Source organism: Geospiza fortis, unplaced genomic scaffold (assembly GCF_000277835.1).
Source record: "Geospiza fortis unplaced genomic scaffold, GeoFor_1.0 scaffold120, whole genome shotgun sequence".
NCBI classification, from domain to species: domain Eukaryota; kingdom Metazoa; phylum Chordata; class Aves; order Passeriformes; family Thraupidae; genus Geospiza; species Geospiza fortis.
In genome coordinates this window covers 2,338,870-2,358,497 of record NW_005054364.1, presented here as the reverse complement: position 1 = coordinate 2,358,497, position 19,628 = coordinate 2,338,870, and the positions used below count along the sequence as shown (strand labels likewise).

The 19,628-nt window shown below is 39.1% G+C and overlaps 1 protein-coding gene across 33 annotated transcripts in view; it reads left to right on the top strand.

The window, feature by feature from the left end:
* The first annotated feature begins 6 nt into the window (after positions 1 to 6).
* The window catches only part of CLASP2 (cytoplasmic linker associated protein 2), a 145,034-nt gene continuing 125,412 nt past the window's right edge, over positions 7 to 19,628 (top strand). For all 33 annotated transcript variants that reach the window (XM_031059614.1, XM_031059620.1, XM_031059618.1 and 30 more), the window contains exons 1-2: positions 7 to 232; positions 11,760 to 11,838. In XM_031059614.1, coding sequence (XP_030915474.1) covers positions 38 to 232; positions 11,760 to 11,838 — 274 coding nt within the window. In that variant the 5' untranslated portion in view covers positions 7 to 37. The remainder of the gene's footprint in view (positions 233 to 11,759; positions 11,839 to 19,628) is intronic.

Sequence of the window (19,628 nt, the reverse complement as noted above, 5' to 3'; positions counted from 1 at the left end):
GCTCGTCTACGAAGAAACTTTTCCGCAGCGTCCGAAGATGGAGCCTGCCGGCATGGATTATTTCTGCGAGCAGGTACAGCAGAAGGACGTGGGCCGCAGGATGCAGGTCGGCCAAGAGCTGCTGGAGTACCTGGGCGACCCGGCGAGGTCCCCCGACCTGGAGCAGGACCAGCAGCGCCTTGACAAAGTGATCGACGAAATAACAGCGTGGGTCAACTCCAGTAATTTTAAGGTGAGGCTGCTCGGCGGGGCTCGGTCCGGGAAGACCATGATTCATCATGGTAGGGAGGTACAGAGCCCCGGGTTACTTTTTTAATCAGGTAAGAGCAGAAGTAAAACTACATTTGTGCCAGTATTATCCCTCCCCGCACAAAGGGGAATTCCGAAATTTTGGAAGGGTGGTTAATGTTTTATTGTGTCTATCCTTAAAGAAGCAGTAATAGGGGGTTTGGTTTTGCCTTTATCGTTGGCTAGGTGGTGTTTTGGTTTTGGTTTGGATTTGAGGGTTTTTTCACGGCATTGTGTTAAACCCCCTCACCCCTCCCCCCGCAACTATATTACACACTCGGGTTGTGTTTCTTACTCAGAAACAAGAGAGCTGATGATTATTTTTCTTATTTTTTTCTCGCTACCACTCCCATGGTCTCTGCACTTGGGTGTAGTGTTTCATGGGGTTGCCATCGTTTTCTGCAGGCCGTAAAGAGTGCTGCTCCACCGGATTTGTATCACGCTGTGTGTGTTTTAGACGATTTAAAGAATAATTGGCTTCTTGGGGTTCCAACTGTGAGTTGAAAGTTGTTTATATCGTCTTTAGGTGACTTTCCCGTACCTGGGAAGTTACCCAGTATCCTCACAGCGGCCCGATGATGACTCACGTTTCGCTTTTTCCTGTGTGCGTGTGTCTTTTAGACGGAGCCACGGGAAAAGAGCGATCACTCCCTCACACAGCGTTAACACTTGCGAGTTGTTCTGACGTCGGTCAGCCGATAAGGCGATTGACAGCGCAGTTTTAGTGCCAAGGACAATCGTGTTCGCATTGGCGGCCGGGCCGGCTCCGCCCTGCCCTGCCAGCGTGACCCGCCCGCAATTCGGACCTTTAAACTCGCTGCTCTGAGCTTGTTCTCGCTTTTTTTTTTTTCTGTTTTCTGAGACACAGGAGAAGGGCGCAGAGTAACCTCAAAGGGCAGTATGTTCCTGAAATGGATTTTTTTTTACCCTCCACTGACTTTAATCCGCCAACGTTTGCATGTAGCAACTTCTGAGATTGACGTCTGAAAATAATGAAGGCTTAACTCTTATTTGCACATATAATTTATTTATTTTGGAAGCATGTCTGTCAGTAAAGGTCAGGTTAGCTTGAGGAAGTAGCGTGTGCTGGACAAATATAATTTACTTATCTTTAAATCCGTCATCTGAGGGCAGCTGTTGGTGAAAAAAATGATTAGTGCAAGACCTAGACAGGTCTTTAAAAATACTCTTTTTCATGAAGAGTGCTAGCTACTTACTTAACAGGGTAATGTAAGAGTTTCTTCTGCACTTGTAAATTAACAGAATTAGGCGTTAAGACTGGAAATTCAATTTTCAAGATGTATTTTTCATAGTGCAAGACATTTTGTTTGCTGTTGATGTAAGGTGACAGAACTCCTGAGCTGTTTGGATTGTAGGATCAATGAGAACTAGGCAGTGCTCCACAAGCATCAGGCACAGAAGGGAGATCCCCTAGTTCAACCTCCCTGCTAAAGCAGGTTCACCAAGAGCAGGTTGCACAGAATCACAGCCAGGTGGGTTTTGAATATCTCCAGGAGAGACAACACAACCTCTCTGGGCAGCTTGTTCAAGTCCTCTGTCACCCTCAAAGTAAAGGAAATTTTTCCCTTGTATTCAGATGGCACTTTTGTGTTTCAGTTTGTGTCTGTTGCCCTTACAGCGTGGCTGGGTACCACTGAAAAGAGTCATGCAGAATGAGAGTATTACAAATTCTGAGAATTTTAAAGATAGCTTGCAAAATCATTGCAGTGTTTTTGTTACATCTTCTCTATGTCACTTACTGGTGGCTCTTTGTTGTGTTTCAAAGCACGTCACATATGTTAGAGCATGGTGTTTGATTCCTCTAGGGGCCATCACTTCAGAGCTGGGCTTGATGATTCTTGTGGGTCCCTTCCAGCTTGGAAGATTCTGTGACTACATTAATGGCAACAACACAAGATCTTGGGTGTTTTGCTCACAGTCAGTACCAGTGTTCCTGGTTGTGGTAGTGACTGCCAACGTGTGCTGCTTCAAAATGAAGATTAATATTCTAGAAAAATGGCATGTGTTTTACTTGCATATTTTGTCGCATGCCACCATAGATGTTACACATTTAAATGTTGCATCCTATTTTGTTATTGCACTCAGGCCCTGAACAATAGAAAATAATGAATGCCACAGATTCATGTGTCTTCTCAAAAAAAAACTAGTGATTTTTGATTGCTGTATTATTTAACATATTGTTGGTCACCCTCTACTGAGAAATGGATACACAGAGCACTTAACTCTTCTGCTTATCATCTTTCTTTTGTATCTTGCTAAAGGTCTTGCAGGTCTCCAGAGTCCTAAAGTAATTAATCCCTCCCAGTTGACGTGACTGGTGATATCACAAGCAGTGATAATGGCTGGAGACTCAGAACTGCTGAGCTAGATGAATTGGAGATACAAGTGGGGAATGCTGGAGGAAGTTGTGATGGAGAGCATTATTTCTGCTCATGGTGATGGGTATGGATATTAAAGGGATAACTAACGTGACTTGCCCTGAACGTGCCATATTTTTTATTCCAACTGGAAGCTCAGTTCTTGAATACAGTGTACTCTGCTGACTATAGTGAAAGAGGAGATGCATGATCTGAGAGCTCTGGTCTCAACTCTTAAGCTGTGCCTGTGAAGAGAAAACTTTCTATGATATGCCAGCCTAGAAAGTTTTTGGCTCGTCTAACCAGAAGGGAAAGACTCTGGAGGACTACCAGGACGGTTGGCTTGACAGGTTTGATAGTGAGTGGGGGGAAAAAGAGAATAAGCATTCAGTAAACAAGCTGGACTCAATGATCTTAAAGGCCTTTTCTAAACCATTCTATAATTCTAAATGTGGGCTAGTTATCAGCAAGGTTGAATTAACTCATCCCCAAAGGATTTTGGCCACATAAAACACAGTGCTTTTGCTGTTCTGAAGTTTGCAACTCTTTACAGTTATTTAATAAACAACCTGGCAATTCCAAACTGAGAGAGCAGATAGGAAAATTTCTGAGTTCATCTAGCTCATTGAAGTGGAAAACACAATTACTAGCTTGAGTTACTGGTAAAACAGAAAGGTGGGATTAAGAATGTGTTGACTCATCTGCAGGTGGTTCAGAGTTGTAGTGAAAATTGGTTGCAGAACATAGGGAATGACCTAGAGAGATATGAGTCAATGTTGAGTTATGAGGACTTCAGTTGCGATGTCTATGCAGTGATGGATTGGCTTACAAAGACTCTCAAAAGCTTTGCAACGTCAGGGAGTATGCAGAAGATGTGCATAATTTAAACTTTTGTTTTGTATCTCACTATAATGAAAGTATTCCTCACTGAACTGAAAATTGGTTGCTTGTTGTTCTGGTTTATTTTGTACTGGTTGGGTCTAATCTCTTTCCTACAATGCAGAGATTTGGGTTTTTGTGTATATGTCAGTTCCTATCCCCCCTCCCTCAACTGCTTTCCCAAGGCTGTGAGGAATAAGAGTAGGTAAGTTGAATGCAAAGTATTAAGAGTTGAGTGATAGAATTATTCTGCTGGTATTTGGTCTCAGTCTGAAATTTTAGCAATCTCAAGAAATGGGAACAGTGCTATTTTTTCTGTTTGGACTCTCAGGTGAACTTCAAACAGTAAATGAGTTACCCATTCTGGGGGTGGTACTACTGATAGATATTTGCTGGTGTTACTGGGTTAGCCTGGATCTTCATCTCTGTATACATGAGTTATGTTTAACACATCTGTTAGTTCTCTCTCATGCTCAGTAGTCACTTGAAATAATTACAAGATTATCTAACTGTGCAGTCTGGTGACTCAAACTGTTCTATGTCTGACTCAAGTAATCTGGAAATCTGCTTTGAACTCCTGCTAAAGAGATGTGGGATGGGGAAATACTGCTTTTAATGTAGAGCTTTGCAAATCTACTCTTAGCATGTTGTGGACTCTTTTAAGAACACCAAAATTGAACAATTACCATCATTAAAATTATTTTTGAGCAATAAAGCCACATTTTGGTTCTTTAAAGAAAGCATACCTGATCAAAACTAACAAAAAACTATGACTACAATGGTAGTTTCTCCAGGTAATTTTATATGAGAAGAGTAATCAGAAATGTTTGTGACTGCGAGTCACTTTTGGATTTCTTACATTTGTGGTCAATATCTTAGCTTGTTTTGTTCCTCAGCTGCAGTAGAAAAGTAATTAATAATCACTCGTTTTATGTCAGAGCAGCAGATTGTTCGCCATGGGAAGAAGAAAATCTGATTTCACTCTATCTCTTTCTGATAGTGTGGATAAACTGTTTCTTTTAGGCAAATCCTTGGAATTATCTCTTACTCTATGCATCTTGAAGAGTGAGATTTTTCTGAGGTTTGTCTCAATGCCAAATACCAAAAGATACTAAAATACCAGTAATGTTGGTGTTGCGTTTTTGTATTTCCTTGGTTTGGCAAGTATTTATTTTGGTTTGTCTTTAGTTCAACAAAAGGCCAGCAGGAGGAGCTTTCAATTTCCAGAAAGGAAGGGAAAATTTGAACTGTAATTTTGCAGATAGGTAAAGACAAGTGGTTAGGATGCTTGTCTGAAGGACTTACAGAGAGATGACAGCAGTTAAAACTTGGCTGACCACACATATGTGTGGAGCCTGTGATTTAAACTTACCTGAATAAAGTGGAGATACTGAGATCTGAAAAAAGAGAGTTCAGAGATAAAACATGTGGAGTCGGACATTTAATTAGAAATGACCAAATACACAAATGGCAGGATGTGGGGTGTGTGTGTAGCAGACCTTAAGAAGAAAATGTGTGGGTTGTTTTGGATCTGAAGTTGAACACAAGCCAACATATGCTACACAAAAGGCAAATGCCATGCTCAGTTGTAGGACTGTAAGATGCAGGACAGAGAAATGGAATAAAAGAGGACTCTGCTAAACCTTTATTTTCAGTTATGGTGTAGATTCCAGTATTTCCTTAGTCTTTGTTAGCAAATGCTAGTGATTTAAATGTCTTTGTTGAAGAAAAAATGTTTGACTTTGAACTCTTTGCTGAATGTCATTCTTTTTTTCTTCAAGTTTTGTTTGATCTTGACTGTGTGGGAGCCACTTTCTTTTTTCTATATAGTGAGAATGTGGTTTGACCTGTCCCTGTGTGAATCCAATTTTGGTTTTCAAACTCAATTATTTGGTTCCTTCTTGAGTAATAATTACTATTTTTTAATGTAATATTTATGTTCTCTTCATGATGCATTAGGTGTAATGGAGTATTAGCCAAATAATCAAGCGGATCTCCTGAAGACAAGGGACACTTCCAAGAAGTTTTAATTATTTTAATTAAAATTAATTTTGTCTGGTCTTTAGTTGGGAATGGGGAATATATAGTCTCAAAGTCTCAGGCATCTCCTCCAGAGGTGGAATTGACAGTTCTCAATTGTTTTACAGCTTAGTTTGTGTTATCCAGCCTAACTGTACTTGCTGTTGAAACTGCAGCTCTGCTGCTCATGGGGCCAGGTGTTCTGTTGTCACTGTTGTTCCTGAGGCACTTAACGTTTTGTCAATGTTCAATTCATTTTGCAGTGTTTCAGCAAGCTGATTTGACTCATGTTACAGGCGATTTCAGTGCACCGGATGAAATACATTTGCAGGTCAAGAGGGATAACAGGAGCGTCACTTTTAACCTGTGTTTTGATTGATTTGGGCGTGGATGGACAGCCTTTCCAAGCCCTATGCAGTGTGTCAGAGGAGAGGTGCATCCTTCAGAGCAGAGCTGGCAGCAGTCAGGGCGTGTGAGCCCTGCAATTTTAGCAGCACTGCTGATGGAAGCAGTTTCTGTGCCTGGCTGAGGAGTGGTGCTGGTGCGTCATTCCTGCATGGCTCTGATGGGAGTGCTTGTGAGGCTGCCCAGCTAGCAGGCTCAGGGAGGAGACATGGCTCAGGAGATGCCTTCTCTTGTTCTTTGTTGGGCTGGTTCCTAAAGTGGGCTGTTGTTCAGCTGCATGAATGCTGCTCTTCCCACAGCAGAGGAGCTGCTGCAGAGGTGGGAGTAAGTAGCAGAGAATGGGGGTCACTGTATGTTTGATACAATTTAAATAAGAGGAAATGGGAAAGGAAATAAGAGACCTTGGGCACAAGAAGAATTAAATTCTTTTGAAAGAACCAAGTCCTAAAATAAAGTGTTTCTTTGTTTTGCACCATCAATGTGCTTAGAAAGGCTTTCGACTGCAATTTTGTTTGGGGAAAAAACGTTTTTTAATTAGTTATTTATTCGAAAGAGAAATACCATACATCTCATTGTCTTCCCACTGAATCTTGCTTTTAAAGAGGCTCTGTTTTGAAACTTTTTCTTGTGCAGCACATAAAGTTTTAGCCAGACAATCTCAAAAAAATGGCTTACAATATCAAGTGTTGCTGCATCATATACTTTTGGGTTTTGCGCACAATCCTTGGAAAAATATTTGTGAAAAAATTATTACAATAGATAAGGGAAGAATGTTTATGCACACGTGAAGTAAACTGGAGACGCTCCTGTAATGGATCAAGCTGGAGGCAGTACACAAAATTTAGAATACCGTATTGTCCACATAATACAGAGCAGTTTGGAGATAACACTAGCAGTCTGAATTCAGTTTGAAGATGATGAAAGGTTTTGAAATAACAGAAAGTTGTAAACTTTTTTTCCACTGATCATTTTGAGTGTTACATCAATGTGTTCTTCATAATTGGCTAAATGTTTCTTAATTAATGTGGGCAGACAAGATAGGAAGCTAAAGTTCCCAACTTGGGGAAAGGGCATTAAAGCGTGTTTCCTTTTTTTTTTTAATAACCTCTAAAATTTTTATGAGAGCACTTTGCTTGCTTGTTCTGGCTGCAGTGCAGGAGAAGTCAACATAACAGGGACATGCCAGAATTGTGCCTGTTGGGAGGTCCCATGGAGAAACTAAGCCTTTTAGTGCAGAAATACACTTGTCACTCTCTAGATTAATACGGGTGATTCATGCAGCAATCCTCTGGTAGTGTGGTTGCTTGCACTGCATCACTGAAATGTTCTGTGGTTGGCCATCACAGGAGAATTGTGAAGGGAAGGTTATCAGAAGTTTGATAGTCTGTTGTATTGCACTAAATAGTTTATTTAGTTGTTGTTTTGCACTGGGTGGTTGGAGATTTGCACTGAGTAGTCTTTATATTGCACTGAACAGTTTATGTTATATCACATGGTTTGTTCACACGGATTCTTACAATAGTCTGTACCCCTTTTGAGACAATGAGGTTGCAGCTGATAGGTAGTTTAGCAGTAGCAAAGATAGGACACTTAGGAGAATCTTACCTTGTAGTCGAAAATATAGTTGCAAAACATCATTTTGAAGGCAGTAGCCTTGCATTTTTAGGTAGAGGGGGCTCTGCATTTGCTAATGAACTTGGACTTCAAATGTTGAGCTTGAAGACTTTGTTAGATACCAGCAACCCTGCTCTCTCCTTGCAATGTGATGTGATACGTATTAAAAAAAAAATCATACCATTGGAATTGGAAGTGTGTCATTAGTGCTCTTGAAGGGTGAGAGAAGCAAGAGAATGGAAATAATGCTTCCTCGTCAGCTAAAATATCTACAGTATAGATGATGTGTGTGGTAGCTTCAGCAGCCGGGTCTGCAGTTTTGGCTTCTGTCAGCAGAGGCAGCTGTCCAACTGCTGCTGAGTGGCAGGGAGAATGGAGTCTGAAGATGTGGCTGGGACTGAAAAACCACACAGGTTGAAGAAATGACCCAGAAAAATGGAAGTGTCCTTCTGCCCATGGGGCCAAGGGCATGCTTAACTATCTGCAAGCTTTTGAGTTAAGGGAGGGAATAGAGTATGGATAGATCTTTGCAGATGGGGGAAGTGGATAGAATTCGAGTGGGAAACAGTAAAGGGAGTAAGAAGTATAGAATAGGGGAGCAGAAGTGTGTCCTGAAAGATGAGTCGAGAGAACTAAGAATATGAAACTTGAAGAAGTACAAGATACTGCATGAACATAAATATTTTTGTTTCATGTTGAGCTGCTTGCAAGGTTCTTGAGATTATGAGAATTAAGAAAGTGTACCTTGTGTCTTGGCTGACAATACTTTAAAAAAAAATCCCGTGAAGTTTTTGCATATATCTTGTTCCAGCAGTGCAGTGCTGGAACAATGGTTGCTCTTGCAGGGCGTAGTTGTTTGGCATGCTGTCCTGTTTGTCAGTAGTTGTTAGTGATACCACAGCTGTCCCCATGGTGACAGGAAGTCCAATGCCTTAACTTCATTCTTTGGAGTTCCAGATAGGGACCTCCATAATTCCCCCATTAGATTCTCATGACTAGTTCACAGATCCCATTCTACAGAATCCATATTTCCATGCACAGTTCAGAGATCCTATGACCAAATCCAAGGACATTTGTATTAAGGTCATTTGGCAAGTTACACAAGTAGAGATGTTTTCCTGGTAGTGTCCTTCCCCTAGCGGTCCCCCACAGGGATAGGAAATTACAGAACCACAATGAAAATAACAGTAAGCATGCATGGTTATCCAGGTATGGTTTGAAGAACAGTATTTCTTTTTCTAGGAGAAAACTTACATGCCTGGAAGTTGCCCACAGAAGGGCAGGGGAAGTGCTGGAAAGTGTGTGCAGAAGGAGAGCTGGAAAAGGATCAAGCTTGCAGAGCAAGAATAGGCTCAATTACTAATCACTGGTTCTATTCATAATAGTTTTTTGGTTGGAACATCTTGATTTCACTAAAGAGTCTGGTCTTTTTTTATCCAGAACAGATAAAATATTTCTCAGTTGGTTTGGCAACTTTGTTGTGATCTGAGAAGTCAAGGATAGGCTTAATATTGGCTTGTTAAAGAATAGCAAATAACCAACTTCAGTTCAAATGAGCCCAAATTTCTTTTTCCCTATGAACTTTAAAAGCACTGTTTAAATGCCTCAGACAATGGTAAACTGATGAATCACTCTCAACATACAAAGGCTCTTTCTAGACTGCAAGCAAAAGGCTTAATGAATGCAGAGTAAGAAACAAATCCATTGATTTTAGTCCCAGAAGGCATTCATCCTTCATTGGAGCTGTTGGGGAAAGAGCAGTGATGCTGGTGAAAGGTTTTTCTGTTGATAGTGGAGAGCCTGTGTTAGTAAATGGTCCCACACAGTGCCTCAGAACTTGGAACCTCTTTGTTGCAGGTCTTCTGCAGAACCTCTAAGTTCTTCCTCAATTTACAATTGGTTTTTTTTGGAATGATGTTTATGTGACCCCATATAAATTAAGGACTCTTTCCAAAGGGCTGCTTGATTACTGCACAGATGATACCTACCACGAGATGCTGAAGCTTAGAGCATTGTGTATCAGAACAGAGAAATATTAAAACTGATTTACAAAACCAGCAGGTGGTAGTTCACTTGCTATCCTCTGTAGTTGTGTGGTTCAGCTGACTTGTTTTGTGATGTGGAATGAAAGCAAATTTTGTAGTAGAAGAGTTTTCCATAACTTCAGCTTGTGGCCACACTGACATTTTAACTCTTCAGTTATTGTGACTTTTCATACCTGTTACCTTTTCAAAGCTGCAGACTACAGAAGACTTTGCATGCAGTAAAGCTCACGCATGTGCGCTTTACTCTAAGTTTCTCAGTTGCTGTTCTTCGTGAGGATGGAAGTCTTCAAGACAGATTTTGCAAAGATGATCTAATGTGTGGAGAAGAGAGAACCTTTTTAAAATGTATCTTTACAGATGAAAAGGCTCCTTTTTGTGCAAAACACTTGCATGGAAAGATACCTTAAAATTGTCAGTGCAAGTCTCAGGTGGGTTTGTAGTCAAGAAACAGAAGCATAGGAAAACTGTGGCTCCAGAATTTATTTCTTTCAGACACTGGTTTTTAGACAGAGCTTTTGACTATGGTTTCATATTGCTTGATAAGCTGGAAAGTAACATTAAAGGAAAAACCTTGTGGAAAGCCTTGACATTACCACAAAAGCTAATTTTTTTTTTTTTTTTTTTTTTTTTTTGGTCTAAGTAAGTTGCTAGCTATAGTATTCTATTTCCCTAATCTGTAGATAGTTACTTGTTGGCAATATATTAATTTAAGCCAGTGATGCCATCCACTTATATTTGCTATCCTGTATTTTAGTATGTAATAGAATTGTGTCTGGGTGAGTTGTACTAACTGCTAACTAAGTTTTGTATCTCCTTTTTAAAAGAAGATATGTTGTGCAAATACTGAATTTATTAAAACCAGCTTCATTGTGCAGTTGCTTCTAATCCTGGGGTTTTTGAGGACCTTATTTTTCTAGTTTCCTATGGAAACAAGGCTCGTGTGATGCTGTGTGCGTGGGCCATGTGTATCACATGCATATCCAGTCTAATTTTCTTCTGGCCTTCTGCCTAGTGTGCACAATTGTGACAGATAGGGATCTTAAGGAAACAGAGGGGTCCAAAAAATGCAGATCCAAATGTTATGAAAATAAACAGCTAATAAAGGAGAGGAATTCTAGTTATGAGTTCATGGGGGAAAATGTGCAGTGCTTGTCTTACTAGAAAATAAAGAGGAGGAAAAGCTGTAAGGAACACCCAAACTTGGAGGTTGTTCCATTTGCACCTTCATGAGCAGCAGCAAATTGAGGTAACTACAAGTTGTGAAAATGCAGGTTCTGGTGTTCCTTATGAACTATTGTATGAAATACAGAAGGAAGTCTTGGAACAATATGCAGGATAGTAAGCAGCAAAGAAGTGTCCCTACTTCTTAAAATAATTTTGTCAAATTGGTAATTTCTGTTTGTGTTTTTGTTTCTGTATTGGTGGATATTGTTGTCTCACGTGGTTTCTGTGCATGGATGGGAAATTCCTCAAAACTCCAGTAGTATTTTGCATTTCCTTTTTTTTTTTTCTGTTTTGGTTTTCATTGTTGTGGGTTGAGTTGGTTTTTGTTTTGGTTTAGTTTTTTTGTTGTTTTCATTTGGTTTGAGGGGGTTCTTTATTATATTTTAATGAGCAAATGAAAAATTGAGCTTCCCTAGTTTAAAAAGCAAGTGGAAAAATGGTCTAGTCTGGACCACTAGGGAAAGCAGAATTAGCTTCTCAATTATTTTCTTTTGGGAGTTTGGAAAATGATGTAATGACCTTAGTGGATGAGCTAAGTGGCCAGAAGTAAGCTCCTGGAGTAAGCTCTTAGCATCTGGGAAATGTTTAAACCATGTCTTTGTTTGGGTTTTGTGGTTGAAAATAGGAAAACATTAGATTTCTAATACTTATTTTCTTCTGTTGTAAGGCAAGAATTAAAAATCTGAATTGCTCTGGTATATGTAAATAAACTTGATCCATTTCAAACGTATTCTGATAACTTTGTCTTGATAGGAACTTTGAAAGAATTCTTAGCTGTTCAACTGAAACTTTAATTTAAAATAGCTTTTCAGCATACTTGCATTTCTATGCTTAAGTTAATTGCAATATATTCTAAAACTTTCCTCATTGATCTGGTTTATAATATCTAATGCTTTTGTTTCAACAGGTAGCACTACTGGGATTAGATGTTTTAGGTGCCTTTGTTGACAGACTATCAGGACGCTTTAAACCCTATATAGGAACTGGTAAGTGAAATACAACTTTTTTTCCTAAGACCAAACAGTAAAAGGCACTTCCCCCCTCTCTTAGCAGCTGAAGTGGAACATGTTGAAAACTTCTTGAGCTAATTATAATGTACTGGCAGGCATTTTACTGGTCTTGGAATTGAAATAATTGTATAGTAGCATGTCAGTATTCATTTGTCACTGATTTCTTAGGTGGTGGTTGGGATTTTTTTAAAGGTTCCAGGAGTGCCTTTCTAGTAATTAGTTCCATGCTATATAGTTGCTTACCACTCCCTGAGAGAGTCATCTAAAATTTACATTGAAACACAAGTATTATCTTTAAGTTATGTTAAAGATTGAAGGTTTTATTTGCAGATCACTTTAATCAGAGCTTTATGCCTGCTGAAGCCTGTAGTCTCAGAGGATTATGTTGTCCACCTCCTGTTAGATAACTCGACTGTAGCTTTTAGTAGTCTAAAGTTTTTATGCGATGCAAAAAAAAGTACTAACTCTTATTCCTATGTGGAATGTTTACTCAAATGAATTTCAGATTAATGGATCTACATGTGCTGGAGTATGAGACCTTTTTTCTGGGAGGTACAAGCAAACTACACTAATCAACTCATTTTTGCTGCTGGCTTTGAAAAGAGCTAGTGATATTAGGATATTAATGTTGGTTTTATAGCACTGGCTGTCCTTTTCAAAATTTGAGTAAGTTACATCATTTTCCCGGACCCCCAGCTGTCTCAAATTGTCTGTCAAAATTTTAAGCTTCCTCTTCTTTACATGTCTAGTTTTGTAATTAAGAGCTTTGAAATAAAATTCAAAGTTCAGGAATACAAAGTATAATTTATGACAAGCTGCTAACTAAATTAATTGAAAGTGTATTTCAGTATTCTGTGGAACTACTGCAGCAGAGTGCTACAGAATTTAAATCTGTTTTGTTGAGGAGAGCTTTTCTTTGGCTGGTTAATTTTGTATTGCAGTTGTGTAAGGGAACTGGAGGCATATTGTTCTATGCACAGTATTGATTTTTGAATAGTCTCCATTTGTAGCTACAAACACTGTTTTGCTCCAGAGTTTGGCTAGGTTTGGATTTTTATTTTAAGACTGTAAAATTACAGTAACATTATTAAAAGAAGGCTGGGAAGCTTATTCAGTTTTTCTCTGTTATTTTAAGTATGAATTATCTGAGAATAACTTGAAAATCCTCTTGTTGGTTTAGGCTTTTCTTGTCACAGTAGTTGAGTCAGACCATGTGCAAATTGAATATTTAAATTTCAGTAGTATTTATATTAAAAAAACAGAAGAGAAAGAGTAGTGGCACTGGGTGACCGTCGAACACACATAACATCTGAAGCTGTGTATTCTCAAAGTATTTTTCAGTTAAGCTAAGAAGCAGTGCTTTCAGCTGAAACTGATGCTCTGAGCATCTCCAGAATAAAGACCTGTAGAAATATGCAAGTTACTGTCGTTCATGATCAACTTCTGTATAAACAAACCTAACAGTTGCTGAAATCTTAGTCTCACTTAAGGCAGAAAACAATATTTTAGGTAACGTTTAAAAAGAGTGATATGAATTCTCCTCAGTTGTTAGCTCTCTCTCCAAGTTTCATAACAAGAATGGAATATTATTCAGTTTTTGTCAGTGAAGCGGTAATTATAAAAACATTATTGTAAGTGTCTGAGGTTTGTGTAGTCCAGGGCTTATGAGAATAATTAAAAGCACATTGGTGGACCAGAGAACTGCTTCCTTCAAGAAAACTTAAACCCGGAGTTTCCTAAATCATGTTCTGTTGACTCTGCAGATTTGTCTTATAATGTAATCTGACTCCAGTAAGTTCAGACCAAAGACTTGTATTTGACAGTGATTTGTTTGCAGATGCCTGAGAAGAAAGTAAGGACAGGAGAAACAGGCAGTGGTAACTCCTTCATCAGTAGGAGTTGTCAGCAGTCTTACAGGTTAGGGCCAGCTGAGGCACATAGTGTCTTCAGTGTCTGTCCTTTCACTTTGTTTTCCTACAGGTTTTTCTGTTTAGTTTCTGACCCACATAGATCTTTGGCTTTTGCAGTGTTCTGCAGAAGTTCTTAAGTATGCAAACTTGTTTGGACTGATTGCTGAAAAACTTGGTGCTTGCTAGATCTTGTGTTACAGAGGTGAGCCAACATTTCTTACCTTCCTGACTGCCAGTTTCTATTTATGGATCTCTTCCATGCCTGTCCTCTGCTATCCCTCCCTCTGCCCCAGCTCAAAGACACAATGGAGCTGTTTCTTGTATACAACTGTTTGCCCTTTCAGTGCCTTTCTGTTGTGGTACATTTGAGTTGAGGAAGCCATATCTGCCACACCATACTAGAGAGGTGCTGTATGTTCATAGTAGCATAATTGCATTTGTTTGTATTTGTCATCTATTATTTTTGTAATTATTGATTATAGATTCCTCTGTTACATAGCTGCTTCCTGAAAATTTACCTAATACATGCATGTCTACTACAACACCCTGTCTCCTGTGCAATGATGGTGGATTTGGGGCCCACTCTCCAGGGCAGTGTCCTTGCTCCATGCCTTTATCCTTAGGGCAAGACCCCTTCTTGAGAGCTGTGTGAAAGTCCAGCTTCACTCTGTTAGCTGAGTTACCTTCTGCGCAGGTGTTTGCAGAGAGCTCTTACAGCCCTGTGAGGTACCACTTCATTTTTTATTTGACTTCCCAGATGCTTCTCCAGCCTGTAGCACTACATTGGGTGATGGTGACCCAGATAGGGCACCCACTATTTGGCCTTGTTGAATCTCATACAATCCATATCCATAGTTATGCATTTGACAAGAAGCAAGTGTTCTATGCAGACTGCCATTTTAGGGATTTTTTTTGTTTTTTTTTTTTCTTTTTTTTAGCTTGGTTATGTCCAGTTAAGTAATTCTCTTGGTTATGTCCAGCTAAGTTACCTGGATATTGTTAATGAGGTATATAATCGTCTACTGCAGATGAGCAGTGGTTTAGGCGATATGAGGAGAAAACAAAAATCATGGAATCAAGCTTGAAAATGTTGAGAAATTTGTAAGCAAAGTAGTCCAGCTAAGTAAGCAAGTTCTTTGGGCCCCACAGACCATCTTGGTAATATTTTATATATATTTTTTCTATTATTTTGGTCAAATAAATGTGAGGGTATTATTTTTTGAAGGCAAACATAACAGAATTTTTACATGGAATTCATTTATTACTTTGAAATATTCGAACTATAGTTAACTTCTCATTTATTGCACTAAGCTATTGTAGGTACCTGCATTCTCAAAAAAAACCAGGGATTACACCATAACTAGCAAAGCAGGATAGATGTAAAATACCTACTTGCTTTGTTCTGTCTTTTTTAAAATACAATGCAGCCTCTTTTCTAGGTGAAGTTTCAATTTTACCACTGTTTTCTCTTATAACATACCTGCAATTTTAAATACATTTTTCTTTTAATAAAGACTTACATTCTGGTGACCCTGAGATGTTTTTATTTGTGATTCAGATCTCAGTAAATGATGGAAGTATAATAATATATTATCCAACTGCAATATGGGAAAACATTCCACCTTTCACACTCCATCCCAATTTAATTTCCTGTTCTGTTTTGATGGGGGTGGATTTCCTTAAGTGCGGAAGACGCTAATGTCAGTGAATATTCACTCCCTTAAACATTACAGGCTTCTGCTATGAAGTGAAAAACATGAATGCTGTACTACAGTCTTTGCAACCTACATATATGCTGTAAATTACATTTGGGCAAAACCAATACAACAGTCGTAGGACAGATACCTTCCAGTATTTCAGAGAGCATGTTAGTGATCTTTGTATTGGAGTATAATGCCTGATAAGAGACTTAATTCAGTTTCCTAGGCAACCATCCAACGTTGCACTAAATTTCTTGTAAGGTGTTATCCTTTTATGATTAACAACATTGAGTGTGCTCTGCAGCTGGCATCAGTGTTCTGAGAGTCTAGACAGACAAATTTGGAATCTTTCTTTTAGTACTTCCACTTAAAATCTTTGAAAATACTTTGGAAGCAATAAATACCAGGGTATGTGTTCTTTCATAAGACTGTGTCTGTATTCTGGGAAAAATAAAGCAGTGTTTGAGTGTTACATCTTTTGGTATTTAAAACTACTGCTTGTTCTGTGATTAAAAGAGATATTACATAAGAGTACATAATTACTGTATCACAGTCTCTTTTCCCAGGTGATCACATAATTATTAAAGTAATCGTATATATCCAAAATAAAAGAGACAATTAGAATTATGGGCATATGTGTCTGGATGATAGGATTTCTGGGAAAAGTGTCTGCTCATACTTTTAGTTCTGTTTTCTAAAACAAGTGAATATGACTTGGCCTTCTCCTTATTGTCAAAAGGAAAAGAAAGAATACAATAAGGGTATACAGAATCTGTTTCAGTTTTACTGTGCAGTATTATACCATGACATATTTTTCTGCATATATTGAACTGTCCATTAGTCTGTTACATAACTGTTTTGACATTAGCTTTTACATACAACTGCACAAAATGTTGCAAAATATTGTACTTACCTGAAAATTAAAGGAAATATAATTGACAGTTAAAACGATGAAACACAGATAGGTTGTATTTGTATATGTTCCTGTATGTATAAGTCTCAATAGGGATACACATTTCACCCACAAAAACTCCATATGTAAATGTGTTGATATGTTTAATAGTAGTTTCAAATTCATCTTACTATGAAAAGGAACCACTATAGTTTTGAAAGATAGTTGTAGGGCCATGTATTAACGTGTGAAACAAATTTGAAGTGTTTAAATTTTTTACCAGGTAGCTTCTAGAAGTGTTGGAAGAGCGATTAAATTAGTGTCCTCAGACTAATTGAAATGCTCCATCAAGTTTATTGTTACAATGAAGCAAGCCTGCAAGTGTGGCTGCTCATGTCCTGCATGGGTGCACTCTTCAGTGGCTTAAAAACTGGCTGGATGGCTGAGCCCAGAGGTTGATGGTCACTGGAATTAAATCCAGTTGGTGACTGGTGGCAAGTGGTATTCCCCAGGACTAAGCACTGGGGCTGGTTCTGTTTAATATTTTTATCCATTATGTGGACAAGGGAATGAAAGGCACATTCAAACAGTTTGAAGATCAGACTAAGATGGGCAGGAGTGTTGATCTGCAGGAGGGTAGGAAGGCTCTGCAGAGGGATCAGGACAGGCTGGAGCAGCGGGTTGAGGCCAGTGGTTTGAGGGTCAGCAAGACCAAATGCCAGGTCCTGCACTTGGGTTACAACAACCGCAGGCAGAGCTGCAGGACGAGCACCTGGGAGTGTTGGTTGACAGTGGCTGAACATGAGCCAGCTTGTGCCCAGGTGGCCTGGAAGGCCTGTGGTGTCCTGGCCTGTATCAGGGATAGTGTGACCAGCAGGACCAGGGCAGTGATTGTCCCCTGTACTTGGCACTGGTGAGGCCACACCTCAAATCCTGTGTTCAGTTTTGGGCTCCTCACTGCTAGAAGGACATGGAGGTGCTGGAGCATGTCCAGAGAAGAGCAACAGTGCTGGGAAAGGGTCTGGAGCACAAGGCTGGTGAGGAACAGCTGTGGAAACCTGGAGAGAAGGAGGGTCAGGGGTGACCTTATTATTCTCTCTGTAACTACCTGCAAGGAGGTTGTAGCAAGGTGGAGATCGGTCTTTGCTCCCAAGAAACAAGTGATAGCACAAAGGAAATGGCCTCAAGTTGTGCCAGGGGAGATTCAGATAGGATATTAGGAAAAATGTTGTCAAGCACTACTGGCCAGGGAAGAGGCTGAATCACCTCTGAATCACCTGGAGGTATTTGGAAGTCTCCCAAAGATATGACACTGAGGGACGTGGTTTAGCGGTGGCCTTGACAATGTTGGGTTAGTGGTTGGGCGTGATGATCTTAGAAGAGTTTTTCTGACCTAAATGGTTCTGTGTTACTTGATGTGTTTTAAAGCAGTTGTAAGGGCTTGCAACATGCATCATTTTTGAATGAATTGGATTGAAAGCAGTTGGTCCAAGAATTTTGAAATACTTGTTTGAGGAAATCAATGTTTAGTAAGTGACACCCAAATTGTAAGTTTTTGCTTTTTCTCTTACTTAATGATTGAATTTTTGGGTGGAGAAGACTCAAGTGTGCAGTTTATTCAAGCTGTGACTCTCTAATAAGTAGAGAGAGTGGTTTACTCTACTCTCTCTACTTATTAGAGAGTAGAGTAAATAAGTGGTTTTAATGTGGTATGGAGATATGCTTTGAAAATCCATGAAATTCATGCAGACCAAGAACTGTATTAGCATGAGCTACCATGGATATATGACATGTAGAAAAATGCTGGATCTTCAGGTGTTAATGCCTGACTGAATTTTATTCTCATTTTTCATTTTTATTAATTTAATTGAAATGTTGAGACTAAGGGCATATTCTGCTGAGAATTCAATATTAAAAATGTTTGCAGAACAGCTAAACATAAAACTTGGAATAATTAGGTTGGAAGGGACCTTCAAAATTATCTGTTCCATGTCTTTGCTTAAAAAATGGCCAAGCTATACGTTAGAGAAAACTTGGAAATTAAATAACTCAAGAAACTGAGTTGTTCAGATAAAGTAAAGCAGGCTTTTTTATTTATATGAAGGATATCTTGTCTCAAGGATGCCTTGTTGCATCTAAATGCAAGTCAGGTGTTCTGTCTGATATTGCCTTTCATTTTATAGCTTACTGACCTCAGGAAAAGCTGTTTCGGATTGTTGTAGGATTTTCTTAAACAGTAAATGCTGACTGTTTCATGTTTTTTTTTTTCTTTTCCTGAAAAGGCATTTAGAGTATAGTCCATTATTTGTATTTTTTTTCTCCATAATAGCTGCTTTTGTATTTTTAAATGTAACAAAAATACTAACTTCCTACAATGCCTCAGAAAATCCTTAAATTTTCTTTGATTTCCTCTTTAGTTAATGGTCACAGCTGAAGGTCATAACTGATTAAAGCCACAACTTTTTTCATCTTTGTGATTAGATTCTCTGAAGTTCCAGTGAAAAAAGTAAAAATCTATGCAGGCTTTTTCTTGGTTTTAGGGTTTTTTTTTGTCCTGGCTAGCTAGTGCTGGAGTTTATTAGTAGTGGGAATGAATTTTACCTGAAGTGATCCATGCCTGAGTGATAGGCTGTGATTTAGAATGCCATCTGCTTGCTGTCCGTGGGCATTTCACGATATGACACCTCAAAATGCAGTGCTTTTAACTCAGAGTAGAGAAATCCTAGCCTTCTTTGCTTTCAGCTTGATTCTAATTAATTCTAGTTATGTAAAAAGCCTAGCTTAGAGCTTAAAAATTTCAGAAGATGCCGTGAATATTTGTTTTCTATCTTCTACTTTTCTTTCAGGTTTAATACACCTCTTGAAACTCTTTGGCCTTTAAGACTGTTCTCATGTTCCTTAGACTGACACCTTGATAGGCACATGGATAGATCATATAAAAAAAGCTTTTGTTTCTTCCTCTCTGCTACTGATGATGAACAGTATGTGTCATTAATCCCACTAATGCTTTTCTTAATTAGCTCCTGGAGAGACCCCAAGAAGCACATTAGTGTCTGAAATTACTGTTGATTAAAATGGCCAGGATTTTTTGTTGAGGTGGGGAGCACTGAGGCCCTCTCTGAGAGCCTGCTTATGATTCTTTGCTTAGAAATAGCCCCTTGACCACATGGATCTGTCAGGCTGTCCCTGTGGCTGGCCCTGTGGGATGCCTTTCTCTCCTGAGCATCCTGCCCAGAACAGAGACTGCCCTAATTGCAGGGGCAG